The 17,750-nt window shown below is 35.7% G+C and overlaps 1 protein-coding gene across 1 annotated transcript; it reads right to left on the bottom strand.

Annotated features, from left to right (window-relative positions):
• Positions 1-14,329: 14,329 nt before the first annotated feature.
• On the bottom strand, positions 14,330-17,209 carry LOC144444411 (methyl-CpG-binding domain protein 4-like). The gene is made up of 6 exons (XM_078134211.1): positions 17,167-17,209; positions 16,717-16,920; positions 16,275-16,424; positions 15,550-15,653; positions 14,859-14,939; positions 14,330-14,370 (listed from the first exon to the last, which is right to left on the bottom strand). Exons 1-5 carry the CDS (start codon positions 17,207-17,209, stop codon positions 14,862-14,864), a joined length of 579 nt encoding a protein of 192 aa, XP_077990337.1. The 3' UTR covers positions 14,330-14,370; positions 14,859-14,861.
• Positions 17,210-17,750: the final 541 nt, after the last annotated feature.

Genomic DNA, 17,750 nt, shown 5'->3' with positions numbered 1-17,750 from the left:
TATTGGTGAAAATGCGCCCTCAAATGGCCCAAAGAGTATATGTTTCAATAATATTCTTAATTCCAAAGAAATTAACATGTAGATTACATTATCTGACTCAATAGATATCACTTGATTCATTGATTCGATTCTACAAATGTACATGTATACATGACGTTCGCCGGAAAGCGTCAAAATTGTTATGAAACTATATATTGGTAGAAACATTGGTCCAGGTTTTTTGTTCTCTAGTTATTATTATTATGAGACTAATTACATGTCTATTTTCGGATTCTACCACTGAAGTATCTTTCATCGTTCAAAATACTTATCTTACTCAAATGAAACAACACTTATATCAGGTTTTATGAACAATCTTTGTGTGTATCGTTATTATATACCATGCCTAATTCGTGTATCAATAAATAAAACAAAGTAGACAACAACAAGGGTCAAACAGGTTAAAATTAGTTTTCACCACTCTTTTCACGATGATAAGGTAATCGCCACATACCAATCAAAGTATTGGATAGCGATAACCTGGAAAATAACAATTATCGCTCTAAAAACAGAAGGGGCAAAGATAATGGAGACGATTTGAAATCATAGGCTAACATTTGTGATTGATTAACTCGACCCTGTCACGATCTAATAAAATATCTGACATCTTTTTCGATGAAAAATTACAACAAGGTATATCATGGCGATTTCTAAAAGTGAATTGTTTATAGGCCCTTGCATTTTTCTGCTGGATCAGCACTTATACTAGTAGATAAACGATATGTTCTGTGCTACCGAGACGTTTGAGACAACACATATATACTTGAGGGCGCCCTCGATAACTGACCATAGTTTTGTACCAAAATGACTCGAAGCGTTGGGAATCTTCTGTAGGACACAGAAAATAATTCGATGTTCTATTTTAGTAATTCACTTTGTTGGTCCAAAAAACCACAATCTTCATCATAATGCAATTCAAAACACTGTTTGACACTAATTTGGCTTTGAAGACCCCATCCCAACCCCAACCCCACAGGATCCCACTGACTGGAAAACATACTACGTCCACACTTTCTTAATATTATAATCAGTGTCAGTGAATTTTTCTAATTATTTTCTAAGAAATCAAATGTGAACATTTCGAAAAGCTTGATGTTATTTTTAAAATCAGCATGCTCAGATTTTTGCCGTCGTCGTCGCGCTGGCAACACTGTCTTTCTTCACGGTGAGGTCACGGAGTCATCAGTTGAAGGAAAATTCTCCCTAATGGCGAACATTCAATGAACACTTCTCTCCTTACAGTATATTGCAAAGTGTTAACTTTCCACAGTAATAAATAGGCGCTGCAGCTCACTCATACGAACCTCTATATGATATATCTGGCTGGAATAAGTACGCTGAGGGTGATATACCATAGAGCATGATCGCTACTAGAACGATCCGTGAAGCGACTGTGCCTGAAAGCATTACAATATGACAAGCGGCCCTTCATTGCATCAAAATTGGCCTTTTCATCATAATTTCTTTAACGTTAGAGTACGACAATAAGCAGATTTACTGTATAGAAAATAGCTGCAAGCGAGAGAGAGAGAGAGAGAGAGAGAGAGAGAGAGAGAGAGAGAGAGAGAGAGAGAGAGAGAGAGAGAGAGAGAGAGAGAGAGAGAGAGAGAGAGAGAGAGAGAGAGAGAGAGAGAGAGAGAGAGAGAGATGAGAGATGAGAGATGCGCGTGTTCAAGTTGTCGATTGCCAAGATACGTTTTTAATGAACTAGCGTGTGTATAATATAATTCTAAAGGTGTAGTAATCTATAGCATTCTTCAATGATTTAACGTGCACGGGGGATTTGGATACTAGACTACAAGCTTTAAATTTCCCACTGGATCTGCAGTCGATTGAGAATCTGAAGTTTACAACAGCAAGAAATGCTGAGTCAGACTTGTGTTGCCATTCACTAAATCAATTTCGTTAAGTCCATACAAAGGCGCCATTCTAAAGGATAAAAGTGCAATAGTTTGCAAAATAATTAATTCCATCCTGCATGATAGGAGCACAGTGTACATACACTGGGACGTATTGAAATATGTACCGTCTACATACGTAATCAGTGATACTGGCGACCGTAAGGAAACAGTCTGAGAAAGGAGCAGAACAAAATATCTCCATTTTTTACCTTATAATAAACCTAACCAAATTCAGCCAACCTAATGTACCAATTAACACACTACATATAATTGCTGTAAATTATTTTCAATTCCTTGCATTTCCAGACTGTGCACGTGATGAAAACATTTACATGTAATCTCTCGTATATTACCATTTTAATAAAACGAACTGTCAACGATCGCGGGTAGTGGCCTTGAGAGGACTTACACAGTTCGTATATCCGATATTTGATTGAGTCGTGATAAATATTTAATTCATTGATTGCCTTTTCAATTAATTAAACTGTTATCAGTTAAACTATTGGTGGTATTTACAATTACAAGACCTGAAGCATCTTAGAATCTAGAAGCAAGCTTCGAGTATCAAAGTTGCACAATAACATTATATTGCAGCATATAGGACATGACACTATGAAGTTGCACCATAGTATATATTTCAGTTGTATTTTAATATTCACGCCATGGCTTCAATTAGTGTGTTAGATAGCCTCGAGGGTTAGCGCCTGTGGATGAATGGTATTGTCGCTACGGACAGCAGTTTTAAATGGCGGCTAACAATTCAGTTGTTAAACTGAATGACAAAGGATAGACGAATAACAAATAACAGCCAATGAAATCAGTGCGCTGTGATTGGAAACGATGACCTACAGCAGTCCGCTACACTACGGTAACAATCCCACCGATTGCTAGACAACACAGGTACCCTGTAACATTTATAGTCACTACATGCACTGCGTTCCTGCCGTCCAGTGTAGTTGCCACAATGACAAATGCAACAGGCGTACGTCAACTTGTACCTTGAAACTACGGCAGGTAAGTGTCATATATAAAACATAATATAACGAATACAGCGGGTAATACGAGAGGGTCAAATACACCGTACAAAGTTTCGGTCGCTGTTCTCACGTACATGTCAAGATTTCGTTGTACTTGCCAGGGTGAGAAGAAACCAGGCAAAATATGTGTTTGCACAGTTGATATACTACGCACAGCTAGCGCTAGAACACACTTGTTAGTAAAACCTGCAACCTGGCAACACGTGTCTAACATATGATGGTTGTCACTGTGACTACTCGTTGTCGTACACCTGTGTGTTGATAGAATATGTCCCTTCACGCCACAAACAATTATTTAAGTCTTTCAAAACTGTACGATTTATTGTATGTTGTATCACAGATGTTTAGCACTGTAGAATTTAGTGATACCCAGACAAGTTAGATAATTATTCCAGAACCTATCCCTACCACACAACTTTAAACGAGTTGTTATGGTTTACGCTTATCAGTAAATTGTAACGAAATAGGAACTAGACTAATAATATGGATTCACAATACTGTGATGTGACGCATTGCAGACCACGATTTCTTAATCACACCATGGAGCCAGGTATATAAGGTCTCCCTTTACAACTCCATGATCACACGAAACCAAAGCCTACCAAGTTATTTGTTGAACAACGATTGTTTGGATCTACGATTACTAATCAAGTCGTCGTACAATTCACCCAATAAAGACGAAATAATTGGAGCTTTTTTCTTTGTCAACAATTAGCGAAATCTTTACCCGGTAACCCATAACGTATAGGTGGTTTTGACAAATAAGACCCGTCATTTGATATCGTTACGAGCGACTGGTTGCTTTGTGTACACCTCCATATATCAACCCAGTTGCCCATTGATATGGAAGATTAGAACACACACTCGTGGAATTGAAGAACTAATAAACACACATGCCGAGGACAAGAGTCTCCAAGCATAGTAGGCTGTGTATACAAGTAAATAGCTATAGTGACGTAACTTTTTTCAAATCATAGACTGTTAACCTGGGTCAAAATACAAAATGTATAATGAAGCTCAGACTACTAAAAGTGGTGTGAGAATGAAGGCAACTGCGTGTAATAGTGTCTTACTACTACAAAGTCCAATATGTGTTAGAATGGCTGTATTAGTTTATTAATACATCCATGGTTTTAGTGACCACTCTAGGACTTATACAATCAGAATGGCACTGTTCCTTCTGGGCTAGTTGATTTTACGTTCGGACACATGTTACCCTTCATTTCTGCGTCATCTTGACACATGTACTTAGTGTGCGTATAAACAGTCATTTGCTTACAATGGTAGAAGTGAATAACAATAGCGTACCCAAAGGGTTCCACGTGACACTAGCCTGTAACTCACGATATATTGTGTACGCATTAATTGCTAAAATCATGTCCAGGCGAAAATTTTCTTTTTGATGATAAAATCTGAGTAATTGTTTAAAAAGTTGCCTTTGGAGTAAAATGAGCCCATATTGAACTCCTTTGTGGTTTCATGGTTTTGGTGGAATTTTGATATTGTTAACAGTTAGTTCTTGATTGTTCGTAAACTGACAGTAGCCCCTATAATACACACCATTTAACGGTTGTTATGAGACTGTTGACATTTCTGTAACAACAATTTAAACTTTTAGTAATTTCGTAACATACTTAAGACGCATCTAGCATGTATAAGTCGGGGTTGAACGCATTTCATGGTATCGTAGAATGATTGCAATTTATAAAAAAAAATCTTCCCCACGTTTTGTAATCCAACTAATAGTACCGTATATACATGTAATTAATTATGTGTATGATGTGTTGGCTGATGGTTGCTAAGACACTGCATATCTATCTTGGAACCTTAACATGTACAGTGGGTTGGTGTTGGGGGTGGGGTGGACCGGGTACAGTAAACTGGCTAGTAATAAGGTAACGTACATACAGTGGTTTCCCCTTCAGTGATGATTTAAGGTATTCACTTGGGCTATGTTTTATTTTAGTTTAAATACTGTAAAGAAACCATGTACAATCCAATATACTGTATACACAATTTATGACTATTAGAAGGGGTACATGTAATGTTACAGTCCTCGTAATAATAGTTAATAAAAAGGCTTAGAGTACAACAAGGCCGTGTGATGATTGCATTTGATGCAAAATTAATTATTCTTACGACACAAGTAAACTAGTGTCACAGAGATTAAGATTTAAATACGTGTAATGGGGTTGTTACACCCACATACATACATACATACATACATACATACATACATACATACATACATACATACATACATACATACACACACACATACATACATACATACATACATACATACATACATACATACATACATACACACATACATACATACATACATACATACATACATACATACATACATACATACATACAGATAGACAGACAGACAGACAGACAGACAGACAGACAGACAGACAGACAGACAGACAGACAGACATATCACTTGTCACTTTTAACTTCAACTATCATTGATATTACCATTGTGAGACAAGGGCTAAATCTGGCAATGTACATAAAACAATGACGTGTGAATAGGTACTTGAATGTAAAGTCGAAAAAGTACTTTTGTATAGGACTTTTATATCACCCTGATTGTCTCGTCAAAGAACAAATATCAAACCATTCACCATTACCTTACAACAGAACAACAGTAAATATATAGTTTGACTTTGATGAAGGGAGACAAATAAAGTCAGTCTGGTCTTCAACTCTGTCAAGCTATGCAATACATTGTGTACACATACATTCAAACTATGCCTATTTATTCGTTTATATCGAAGCATTAATCCCAGTTTAACGAAATAAAAAAAGGATTTGAATCCTTTGTGTGGTTTCTTTTACCCTTCAAGGTATTTGAAGAGACGCCGTGGAATAGTGGAATCACTTCAGCGGGACACCGTTATTATGTTCAAGTATTCTGTAATCGTACCCCATGTGCAGATTAAGAATAGATCTTACTCTGTATTGTTGAACAACATCCCATTGGCTATACTTTCAGTATTACGTTGGCATAGTTATAGCTAATAATTTGTGACAGTTTATACACACATAACTCGCAATCTAAATGTAATAAATTGATGGAATTTCTGAATGGTATGAATTTGGGGTTGATATCGATCGATCAACATTTTGTGTTTTGGACCTTCACCGAAAAGGCAATACAGATATTGTACACAACAATGGCAGATTAATCGCAATGTTGAAGGGGGTTTAAAACCCCTGGCAACAGGGAGATTCTGAAATTCATGTAACTTTAGCTACATGTTACGTTAGCTAGAAATTTTTAGAGCACCTGCATATTGAAATAGTGGTCTTCCAAACTTCAACAAGCAAATACTTTGTCCAAGAAAACCCTCTTATTCATGAACCAAAGAAAGTCGTGTTTTATTTCAAGGGGCCTTCACTTGAACTAGCTAGACTCTTGGCAGTTATGATATACTATCCTTCCAATGACATCACATCGCACGTGCACGGCATATGCATACAAAGGTCTTCTTGAAAAAGTCATTCACTGTATTTTATCATGTTATCCATAGCTACAAGAACAATGATACCTTTGATTTGACTGCACGGGCTCCTTAGTGCTGTCATGACATCGTTTGATTTATAATTTTCTATGTCAATTTGGTAGCTCAGCAAACATTTGCCACCCCGGTAGCAGACCATATTATGGAAGATTTCAATTACGATCGACGGCAAAACCATTTATATTAGAGCCGCAATATCAGCACCATATGTATATGTACATTAATTCAAGATGGAAGGTGTGTTATTAGATGCAATAGTTTTTGCATGGATATGCGTAGTGATCGGTTACGTGTAAATGCAGAGTATGGCGTAGTTCCAATCAAACAATCCTACCTGCTTACCCTATCGACGCTAAACGTTTTTGACACAGTTTTACAAAAAATATTGTGAAATCGGTGTAAAATCAGTAATTCAATATCAAAATGATTATCAGAAAATGTGACGTCATGCCACGAATATACATCCCGAATGTATCTATTATATATGTATATATAACGGATATACCTATAATATTTTTAGAAGTATGTTATAAAAATCAAAACTTTAGTGCATTCTGACAGGTATATCTCGATTTCCGTTTCAGGATTTAACAGTCAATGGCAAACTATATTATTCTTATTAAATATTCTATTATGATATGAAAGGAAGGCCAAATGTATAAACACAAGATGCTTAAAGGCACAGCTCCATCAACGACAGCCAAGGTAAGGGTTATTGTTTATGTTTTACTTTTAATATGATATATCTCAAAGATATTGAATTCTACAGACCTGTACAAATGACTGTTTTTGTGAGCATGTAAGCATATATACATACATAGAGTTTCATTCTTCTTTCGCCAAGTAGAGTTGACAATTTTGATACATTGGTCGATATATATATATATATATATATATATATATATATATATATATATATATATATATATATATATATATATATATATATATATATATATATATATATATATATATATATATATATTCATATGAATATAAGTGTCTCGCTGGAGAGAACTGTGCTCGATGCACATATTACTAACAAAGCATTATAGACTTATAATTCAAAAGAATAAGGATGTAATAAGTCGTTACTCAGAGTTTCACGCTTCGAGCGATCTTCAGACAACGTTGTATATATATACATGTATATGTGTGACTTGGCTTGAACAGGTAGTAGTGTCGACCTTACTTCCAATCCAAAGTGAAATTCAATATATTTATTAGCGACGTTTCGATGGGTCTAGCACACCTTCTTCAAGATATGACAAACACATGATTACTAGCAAATGAACTACGCATGTCCAAACAAATGGAAAATACAGTCATGTGATCAAATGGAAATGTCGAATAAATTAAGTGGTAAATAAAGAACATGGTCAGTTTTGTATGCCAGATGGTTCATAGTCACTAAGTCCTTTGGGACGTAGGGTTCCAGCTCTATTAATCCATAGACTTTCTAATTGTTTAGTAGTGTTCGTATCAAAACCTCGAATAAGGCATAGTATTGTAGCTTTAAGAGCGTTGTCTTGTAGAGAATGTCCCGGTGTCCTGAAATGGGGTACTACAAATGGAGACCTGTCTGCTTTGTTTGTCCTGATACTGGAAAGATGACCATTGCGGCTTTTGTGGAACAGTTCCCGATATACTGTATATTGCTTGTCCAGCAGGAGAGGGCGTAAATTACATTGCTATTAAGATTTGCATCTTTGATGGGGAATGTTCTTTGATATAGAACAACAATTACATCTTGCAGTTTTACAAGGTTTGCAGCCCACGTTGTCTGGTCGAATTTGGCGTGTTTAAGTTTGTTATGATGTAAAATTGCACCTACTGTGGCTGGTGTACGGTATGCGATGATGGGTATTTTATATATATATTATATATATATATATATATATATATATATATATATATATATATATATATATATATATATATATATATATATATATATATATATATATATATATATATATATATATATATATGCAAATAAACATACTGAATGATCCTGACCATCTTATTGAGTAACCCAACTATATACTGACCATAAAGAGCATCACTTATACTGTATCAAACGCATGTCTTCCATTCGTTCACAGAGGGCGCGTGCCAAGGAAAGATTCACCATGAAGATAAAGATGAGACACTCCTTAAACAATGCTCCTGGAATTGGTACGACCTTTTCTTTTCAATACTAAACCCAGTCTTGGGATAAACGAACTTAGGATCGCATTATCCAAGACATTTAGGTGGACGAATTTCCTGGCATTTCTTATATATCTTCGAAAGTGTTGTTTCTATGGGAACATCGATTCCACTAACAACCAGAATAATAAACATCCACATCTTTTGTCTAATGATTGCATTGTAGTACATTTCTACGTACATTTCTGAACTAAACTGTTAAAAAAAATGACATATTTACCATCAGACTGGCCAATGTCAAAACTGCATTCACATTCTCCCCAATCTCGACAACCCTGATATTGATAGTCAGAATTCATGTTGTCACATAGTTGTAGGATGTGCTGGGCTGACGTAATTCTGATATGGTTATTACCTCTGCATAAAAATAAACTGATAAAATAAATTAAAAATCAAGTGAACAGTGTTCCTCCTCTACTATCTGATATGATGCCATTTTCCATTTATACTTAGGTATTATGCTACCTGGTAAAGTTCGTAAACATCGCAAGTACGAACATCATCAATACAAGATGGCGGAGGAAACCTATTGCGATTCTGGCAAACAGGAGTAAGTATTCGTAGCAATATTTGTATGTCGATGCCCTTTTTCTCAAGACAAATTTTCGATATACTTTTATTTCATATTATTGACAATATAAGTCTAAATTTAAAAAGAAGAAGAATGTCGTTATTAAACTTAGGCCGAGAACTTTTGAGTCATAATATAATGCATGCATGTAGATTGCAACGAACTCTGGCAGTGCCCTCCGATCACTGTACAGTAACCTTAACAATTGTAATAAAGGTTTTGTACAAACAGCTGAGTCAGTCAAAACATGAGTGTGTTAAATCCATAGACCCCCCCCCCCCACCCAGGGTGGAGGGTCTATGTTAAATCCGATAATGATGCTGACAGAAAATAGTCTTTTAATTTTCAACGCTTCTAATTGTTTCTTTCAACAGCCTTTTCCAATATGCAAGCTCCCATGTGAAATATCCAACAGTCACTGACACAGTAAGCAGGCCACCTATACGAGTTCAAGATGTTGAAGTTGGCGAACAGCATGATGTGGCGTCCAGAAAATCAGAGCCGCTTGGTATGCAAGAACTGATTGACAAAATTGTGGCACGACGTAAAGTTACTGATCGCTATCTTGATGACCGTTACCGACTCTATAGAGGGCGCCATTCACATCCAGAAGAAACACCAATGGTTATAAGGTAGTTATGATATACATGTATCGTGTGCTCCCTTACCAGTCGGCAGATTTCCATCTTATTATCTTTTCAGCTTTTTCCGTTTCGCCAAGTACGTACTTAAAAGCTCATAAACATACTGCACTGCATTATATTAATCCAACTTTAAAACCTTTCAGCAATAAGCTTACATGTACATACTTTCCTAAGATTTATAATGTCGTTTTCAACAACTACAAATAGAACTAGCTACTTACATATAATAAGTATTTGATATAGCGTCAAGTTGTATATCCCACTAGTACCACGCCACATTTTATAGCGTCATGGTGGTATTAGTAGTTATGACATGACTATGTCATTATACCACGGCATCCTAATCACTCAGTATTTTCACATAATTATAATCAGACTTTACACATACATGCTCCGCGCCATCAGAACCGCGCAAACAACGCCCCAATGACTACTTTGTAATATCTTTTCTTGTTGGGAACAATATTTGCGACTGGGTTACAGCATCCATGGTCAATGACTTTCGACAATGGTGTTGCATTTTTCTCCCTTTCGGCACCATTGAACATCCCGATCATCCAAAAATGTAAGCGTGCAGACGTAAGATTTACTCGTGTTATCCGTTAGACATCTTAGAAACACACTCCATGCCAACAGACTCTGTAATCTTGTTGCACCATTATATTATGATATACACGTCGACCATATTATTGGCTCATCGGGATTTTCAATTGAAACAAAAATTGCTATAATGCCAATAGTGTAGAGCTACCACATTTTTGGTCTGTATAATTTAACATATCCAAAAGATGTCATTCACGAAAGGCTAAAAAATGTCAAATATTTCAAAATTAACCGTGCTGCACGGTTATATTTTTTATCTGTGCGTTTGATATCGCCAAGTCTGCATTTTACTTTTAGGTTTGTACGAAACATGTAAAACAACGATTAAGGAATTCGTCTTACATTGTATATTTTTTGTTTCACTTATCATTCTCAGGAGTTATGAACCTCCCAAGGCACCCTTTGCAATCCAACATAACAGAGTGAAGTAAGTATTTGAGATGTCGGTTTATATCACTTGGCATATAAGTATTAAGTATTACTAGTTTGACAAAGTCTTACAAAGTGATTTCTCAATGTTGAGATTTGAGGCGTATTTTGAATTGCGGATTCTATTTGTCGGTGTTTGGATGTAATATGTGGCACATTTTCATATTTGACCAGGTCGTTTGGATTTGATCACGAATTTCAAACTCAATTTCACAGCTCTGTGACGTGTAAGCATAACAAATGATGGTATTATGCTCTATATTCGTTTTCACGTATCTAGCTTCTTCAGCCCTTGACAGACTGCCCAGGCCCCGAAGATGAGCCATATTCAATCCCAGTATCTAGCTTTCAAGCGCTCAAAGACGAGCCATATATATTGTCACTAACTTGTGGAAACTGGTCATTTTTTGACATGAATTGTGTGTGGTTTAAACTCTAGCAGCATTCACCCTAAAGACAACTCTTCCTATTTTAACTTTTCTTGTAGGAAATTGGTTTTGATATCTCCTCAGCGTATTAAATACAAGAGTGGACTATCATCCAGTATAGTCGTTATAGATAATCCTGCAACAAGATCAGCACTCTTAGAGAAAGACGAGGATGCCTTACTGGAGAGACAACGACATAATAACAGAACGGAAGAATTAGTTATAAAAACCTGGCAACCACACATTTCACCGACTCGAAAACACACAATACATCCTAATCCTGAGGACAGGCATGTTAGAAACTATAAACTTGAAAGACAGGTTGGTATGAGGATGGAAGGACATGTCGGTGGGCAGTACAATGATATGCACTTTTCAAGTCAGGCTAGAATATTGCCACCGATTAAAATACCCTGCCAGCCAGTTTATCCAAACCACGCTCAACTTGTACGCAAAGAGGCTCATCTTGATTCTACCAGGTTTGTCCACCCAAAGACTAGTTTTGATGTGATTGCTTCAGGAACTGTTGAAAGTGGATTGGAAAATAGTAACTATGTAACAGCATCACATGACGATTTCAATCGCAGGACTGACATGAAAAACAATCAAACAGTATCACATGACTCTGAGAATGGTAACCATGGAAATGGTAACCACGTGGTCATGGAAGATGATGTGAAGCTAGAAGTCAAAGGAGAAGTCATTACCAAACTAAGAGACACATCACCAGACAATGATAACATTCCAGCGAACAATCACGTGACAAAGACAAATATACATGTAGTTGTATTGGCGCAAGAACCACGTGTACCGACTAACACTCCAACACTTAGCAATGATGGTGGCGATGGTGATGATGACGACGACGACGACGATGATGATGATGATGATAATGCTAATAAAGATGATGATGAGAATACTCAGGTAGATGGTTACCATGACAATAATGCTAAAGATGGAGATGGTGTGTATGAAAGTGTATGTGGAGACGGTGAAAATATTGACGGAGGTGAAACAGTAAATGAGATTGGTGAGAATAATAATGAAGACAGTGGTAGTTGTCATGGTGAAGATGCCAAAGATGAGGACAGAAATAAGGATAATGCTGATGATGATACAATTAATAGGAATGATGAAGATGGTAAAAATGATGACACCAATGTCAGAAACAATGAAGACGATGAAAGCAATGAAACTAACAAAGACATTAATAACGATGGTGTTGCTATGACTACTGAAAATGCTGACAACATTGGCATCATTGGTGTCAATATTATGACTCACAAAGACAACAATCCAAGCAATGACAATGATGGTGATCAACAAAATAAAGTGAATAGTGAAATAACATAGATATCCTAATAATGAACCAAAACGCTGAGAATTGTTGCAAAAAATAGAAAAAAACACACTGACTAGTGTCTTGTTAGAACAATGATGAAGTAAAACAGGAAAAAAAAAACACTGTGAGAAGTACCCTGTTAGAAATTATGACATAAAAAATGATGGAAGACTATAATATTTATCTTGTTAGAAATGTGTTCAAAACATATACAAATCATGATTAACAAGTCAAAACAGTTGTACAAATTATTAGGTTTTTGGGGGTTATTACAGAAAACAATCATGACTAAATATAAAAATATAATATCAACATTTATTAAGAATTACTTGAATATAATTAATAAACCGTCTTGGCATACAAAAACAGATATGAAGCTACAAAGCTAGAATCAAACATTTTCAAAGCAACTATTATGAAATAGCTCCATCTACCAATTACAACACTCTCTTTAAACGTATCAATTATTTTATATTAATTATGATTTTGTTATGAATATGAAATGCAACAGTACGATTGTAAATGTTACTACAACATGACATCATATACAGCAAAACGTGTTATTGTTGACAGTAAGTTGAAATAGATAAATACCGTTGTCTTGATCACAACAACAGAGAGTGTATGCGTGTACAAATACTGTATATATTTTTGTAAGTCAAGTTTATTCTACAAAATTAGAAGGAAACATTATAGATGATGTAATTGTTTTAGTAGCAATGAGCTGGTGAAACATTTCATAATAATTTGGGCTTTGCTTGATATATATACACAATACATACAGTGAGGACAGCATCAAGCCAGTATACAAACATTGCTTTGTACTAGAGTTCTTGCTGCCTAATAGGTACAAGTTTCAGATTTTTACACAACAATAGAACACAGGATTTCTGTACATTTACTTGTCGTACGACCTCGGATCTGCACTCGGAAGGTTACAAACCTAAAGCCGGGAATGACAGTATCTCTGGTGCATGACAGTGTCTTTGGCACTATGTGACATGTGATTACTTTAATCAATAAAACAGAACCCATTAAGTAAATAGAACATTTTTAAAAATTGTGAAAATAATGCCATTTCATTTACCTTTTTCATTGGTTGTGAAATATACGTATTTACATTTTAAGTTGTAGATATTCCCTTTATTACATGTCATGTATTATTTCAGTTTTATAACACATGTGTACATTAAACGTGACATACTGTGTATGAAATGAATCACTTACAGGTGTTTCTTTTACATCATATTGGATTATGGCAATATACAAATTCTTTGATTGATTGATTGATTGATTGATTGATCGATTGATTTATTGACTTATTGTGTAAATGACAACAATATTACATTATGTAATTAACAGTAACAATAATTATGCAATGATAAGTCATTGGACATTGATTATGCATACTTGTCATTGTTAATTAATTGACTCCATACCTTTTATTTTCTGGTGAATAGAGTCCTGGACCGTTTATTACAGTTTGATGATTTATTCAAAACAAACGTAATTTAGTTTTAAATTTGTACAAATACTTGCATGAATTTCATCAAAACACTGAAATATTTGTGTTCAAATTAAATTTCAAATAGCTGCATTAGACCATAGCAATTTCAGTGGTGATGGCTTCTGTGAAAAAACAAATTAGATAAAAGATGGAATTATTAGGATACAATGCCATACAATAGACATGTAGGACTGTCACTACAGCGTCACCAAAAGGTACATAGCAATATGTACCACAGTCTATCTAACAGTCAGTGACAGTAGGACTGTGGTGTTTGTCATGGTCTGTGGTGTTTGTCATGGTCTTAGAAGCTTTTTCAAAGCACTTCAGTAGCACTTGTCGGTGTACGCAATTACATATTCATATTTCTCCTGTATAACCTGGCTTTACTTGAAATTTGAACTTGGCTGATCTTGTGCTCTACAGTTAATCTTTATGTAAAATCTGATTGGTTAATATTATAGTGATGTCATAAAACAAAATGAAAATGAAAAGGAAGTTGAGACTCATAGAAGTTATAGATGTCTTCTTCACTATGAGGTTTACAGGATGGGCATATCTCTCCCATCACTTTCTGCTGACATCACATGACCTGACAGGTTATACCTACCTGTCAATCAAGACCTAGTTGTTTGTAGTTCTTCCAAAGCCAATCATGATATTTATTCAACATGTGATCATTAGGTTTTACCTGGAATAAACACAACAATGGCAATTTAATGAAATGTACATAATTTACTCAGTGATGTATTGTATTTGATTAAATCATCAATAATGAATTCTTTTCTCAGTCCAGATCATTTAATTTAAATGACTGAAATGGACTGGTAATACCAAAACAGTGTGATATCAACAACTTGTATTCTGTTATAATAAACTCTGTTGACAGGATAATACATAGCCCTACTGCTTAGCATGGACATTTTGACAGAGAAAAAATAATTTACTACAGCACAAATGAGCCTGGACTGTACAATACAAATGTTGGCAGTGCTCCATGCATCTGCTTACACCACAGACAAGTAACACTGTGCTTACACCAAGCAGAATGAGTACAGCGCCCCCAACGACTGTATTTTAGAGTTCAAAGTTGGTATCGTTACAGTCTGCTATTCATTGTTTGGAAACTGTTTTACCATTTTCCTACAGTCAGTTGTACTTTTTACTCTTTTATGTACTTCTCTGAATGTATGGTTTATAAAACAACAACAACAACAACAACAACAACAACATCATCATTATCATCATCATCATCATCAACAACAACAATCTTTTTTTATTGCAAGGAACCTGATTCTTACCTCTTTCCACTCATTAACACAGAATATTCTGTAAGAATCATTGCCATATTTACCAATACCATATAGTTCTATTGGATATCTCCAGTCCTTGTTTAAGTATTCATCTACACAACAGGAGAGGAATAGTAATTGTAAGAAAACCTTGTTAGGCATTTCAAAAAGTAACAAGTCAATCTAAATTGTACCAAATTCTCAGTGCTCAATCCTTGAATAACCATAAGGCTGTATATGTCTATGGTATCACTTTATACACTGAGCTAGGTGGTCAACATTGGAATTTAAACTACACAACACAGCTAGGTAACATGAACAAAAATGCACAGCTTAGCACTGTAATAGCTAGTCTATCTGCTAGACCTTGAATGTTCTTCCGATAGAATACGACACACGACCGAACATCGCTATATCGAGGATGGAACATGTTCGGGCAAGCCCTCACTGCGAACTTCGTTCGATTATATAGTATCAAAAGAAAGTCGGAACGTCTAGCAGCAAGACTATGTAATAGCAGGAACTTTGACAAAATTCAAAACAGTATCAAATACAAGGCAAAGTTTTGTGGGTAGTTAAGTAAAGATGTGTGACAGTGCTGTCTATTATACAATAGCATAGTACAATGAGGACAAAAGAAATTGATTCAATACAGTAACTTCTGTAGCTGACCAGTGTTGAAAATTGAAATATATTTTTTTCTTTTTCATATATTTTTTAAACTGATTTCTTACCTGAAAACCTTATCAACATCTTAGCTCTCTTTTGGTATAGTCCTAAGGGCTGCAATAGTGTTGAAATCTCTGACCAATTGGCATTCATGGTGGCTGTAGGTGATGGCCACTTATCAAAGAATCTCCACAAGACTGGAAGAGCTGCCTTACCTAAAAGGTAAAGGATACAACATCATTTTCTCTATTTACAAAATGTATAAATGTATCTGGTGGTAATTGTATAATTATGTAATATGATGGAGATTTTCACAGGGGCTTGATAGATGGGGTGGGGGTGGGGGTGGGGGGTGGGGTGGGGGGTTAGGGGAGTTGACAAGTATACATGTATTTACACATTGACAACATAACAGCAATTTTATATGAGCTAGCTATAACCAAATTCAATTTTCACCAGTACATATTAGCCTAGAATAACCTACTTTGCAAAACTACCAAGGCTTACCTGTAGTTCTATTAAGGAATATTGTTGCTACAAGTAGTTTCCATGGGTTATGGAAGAGGCTTTCCTGCACTAGATTGTAAGGTGACTTGGGTGGTATCCAGGGATTGAACATCTTCTTAGACTTCAAAGGTGGTAGGGTGCTCTTCTTGTCAAAATACTTACTGTGAACTTTACGATGCCTTGTGTTAACTTTACTCTGTCCTGCTAAAATTGGAAAGTGATAATGTAAAGAGATGTTCTTGTTCCAAGAATTGTGATAATCTCAAACTTTACAAGACACTAGATTACAAGTTGTGCCTTCCTTGTTTTGTTTGTTAAATATATACCATGGATAAGCTAATAATGTGAACTTTATACCCTGGTTATTCTATGTCAGGACAATGCCTGACTGAGTCATGTGTGTCTATGTCATTGGTTCTGCTGATTCAAAACGTTCAAAATTGATATTACTGGTGCTGGTACAATTATCGTACTCCCTAATACTTTTCTTCATTCGGCCGGAAAATACATGTACTGTACTGTTGACCCAAGGGTTAGCAACTTATAGTTGACTGAATAGTTACGAGTGGTTGGCTTGGAATCTGCAGGTTGCAGGTTCCAGACCCATTGCTGCCATTTGTTTCTGAATGGCTTAAGTCCTTGGGCAAGATTTGAACCACGATTGTACCTCAGTCAACCCAGCTGTATAATTTGGGACCAGCTATAATCTTGTGTTTGCAGTGGCTGCAACAGATTGTATGTTCCCTAGGGAGTTGAGGATGAATAAAACGTGATACTATGGGTCCGTGCCAGGGGTAATAATTGCCAAGCACCTTGAGCACAGAGTGGGAAAGCGCTTTATAAAAACTAACATTATTATTGTTATTAATATGCTAATAAACTTTGTTAAGACTTTTACAACTTGTATGTCACCAAACATTTTCTTCAATGCTATGAACAATACCACATCCAGTAGCCTACACAAGATACAATTTTATTATTTTTTTCTACTTTCCTTGAAATTAATGTGACCATTAACAACAGCATCTCACTGA

Source organism: Glandiceps talaboti, chromosome 1 (genome assembly GCF_964340395.1).
Source record: "Glandiceps talaboti chromosome 1, keGlaTala1.1, whole genome shotgun sequence".
NCBI classification, from domain to species: Eukaryota; Metazoa; Hemichordata; class Enteropneusta; family Spengelidae; genus Glandiceps; species Glandiceps talaboti.
This window is presented reverse-complemented; position numbering and strand designations above follow the sequence as displayed.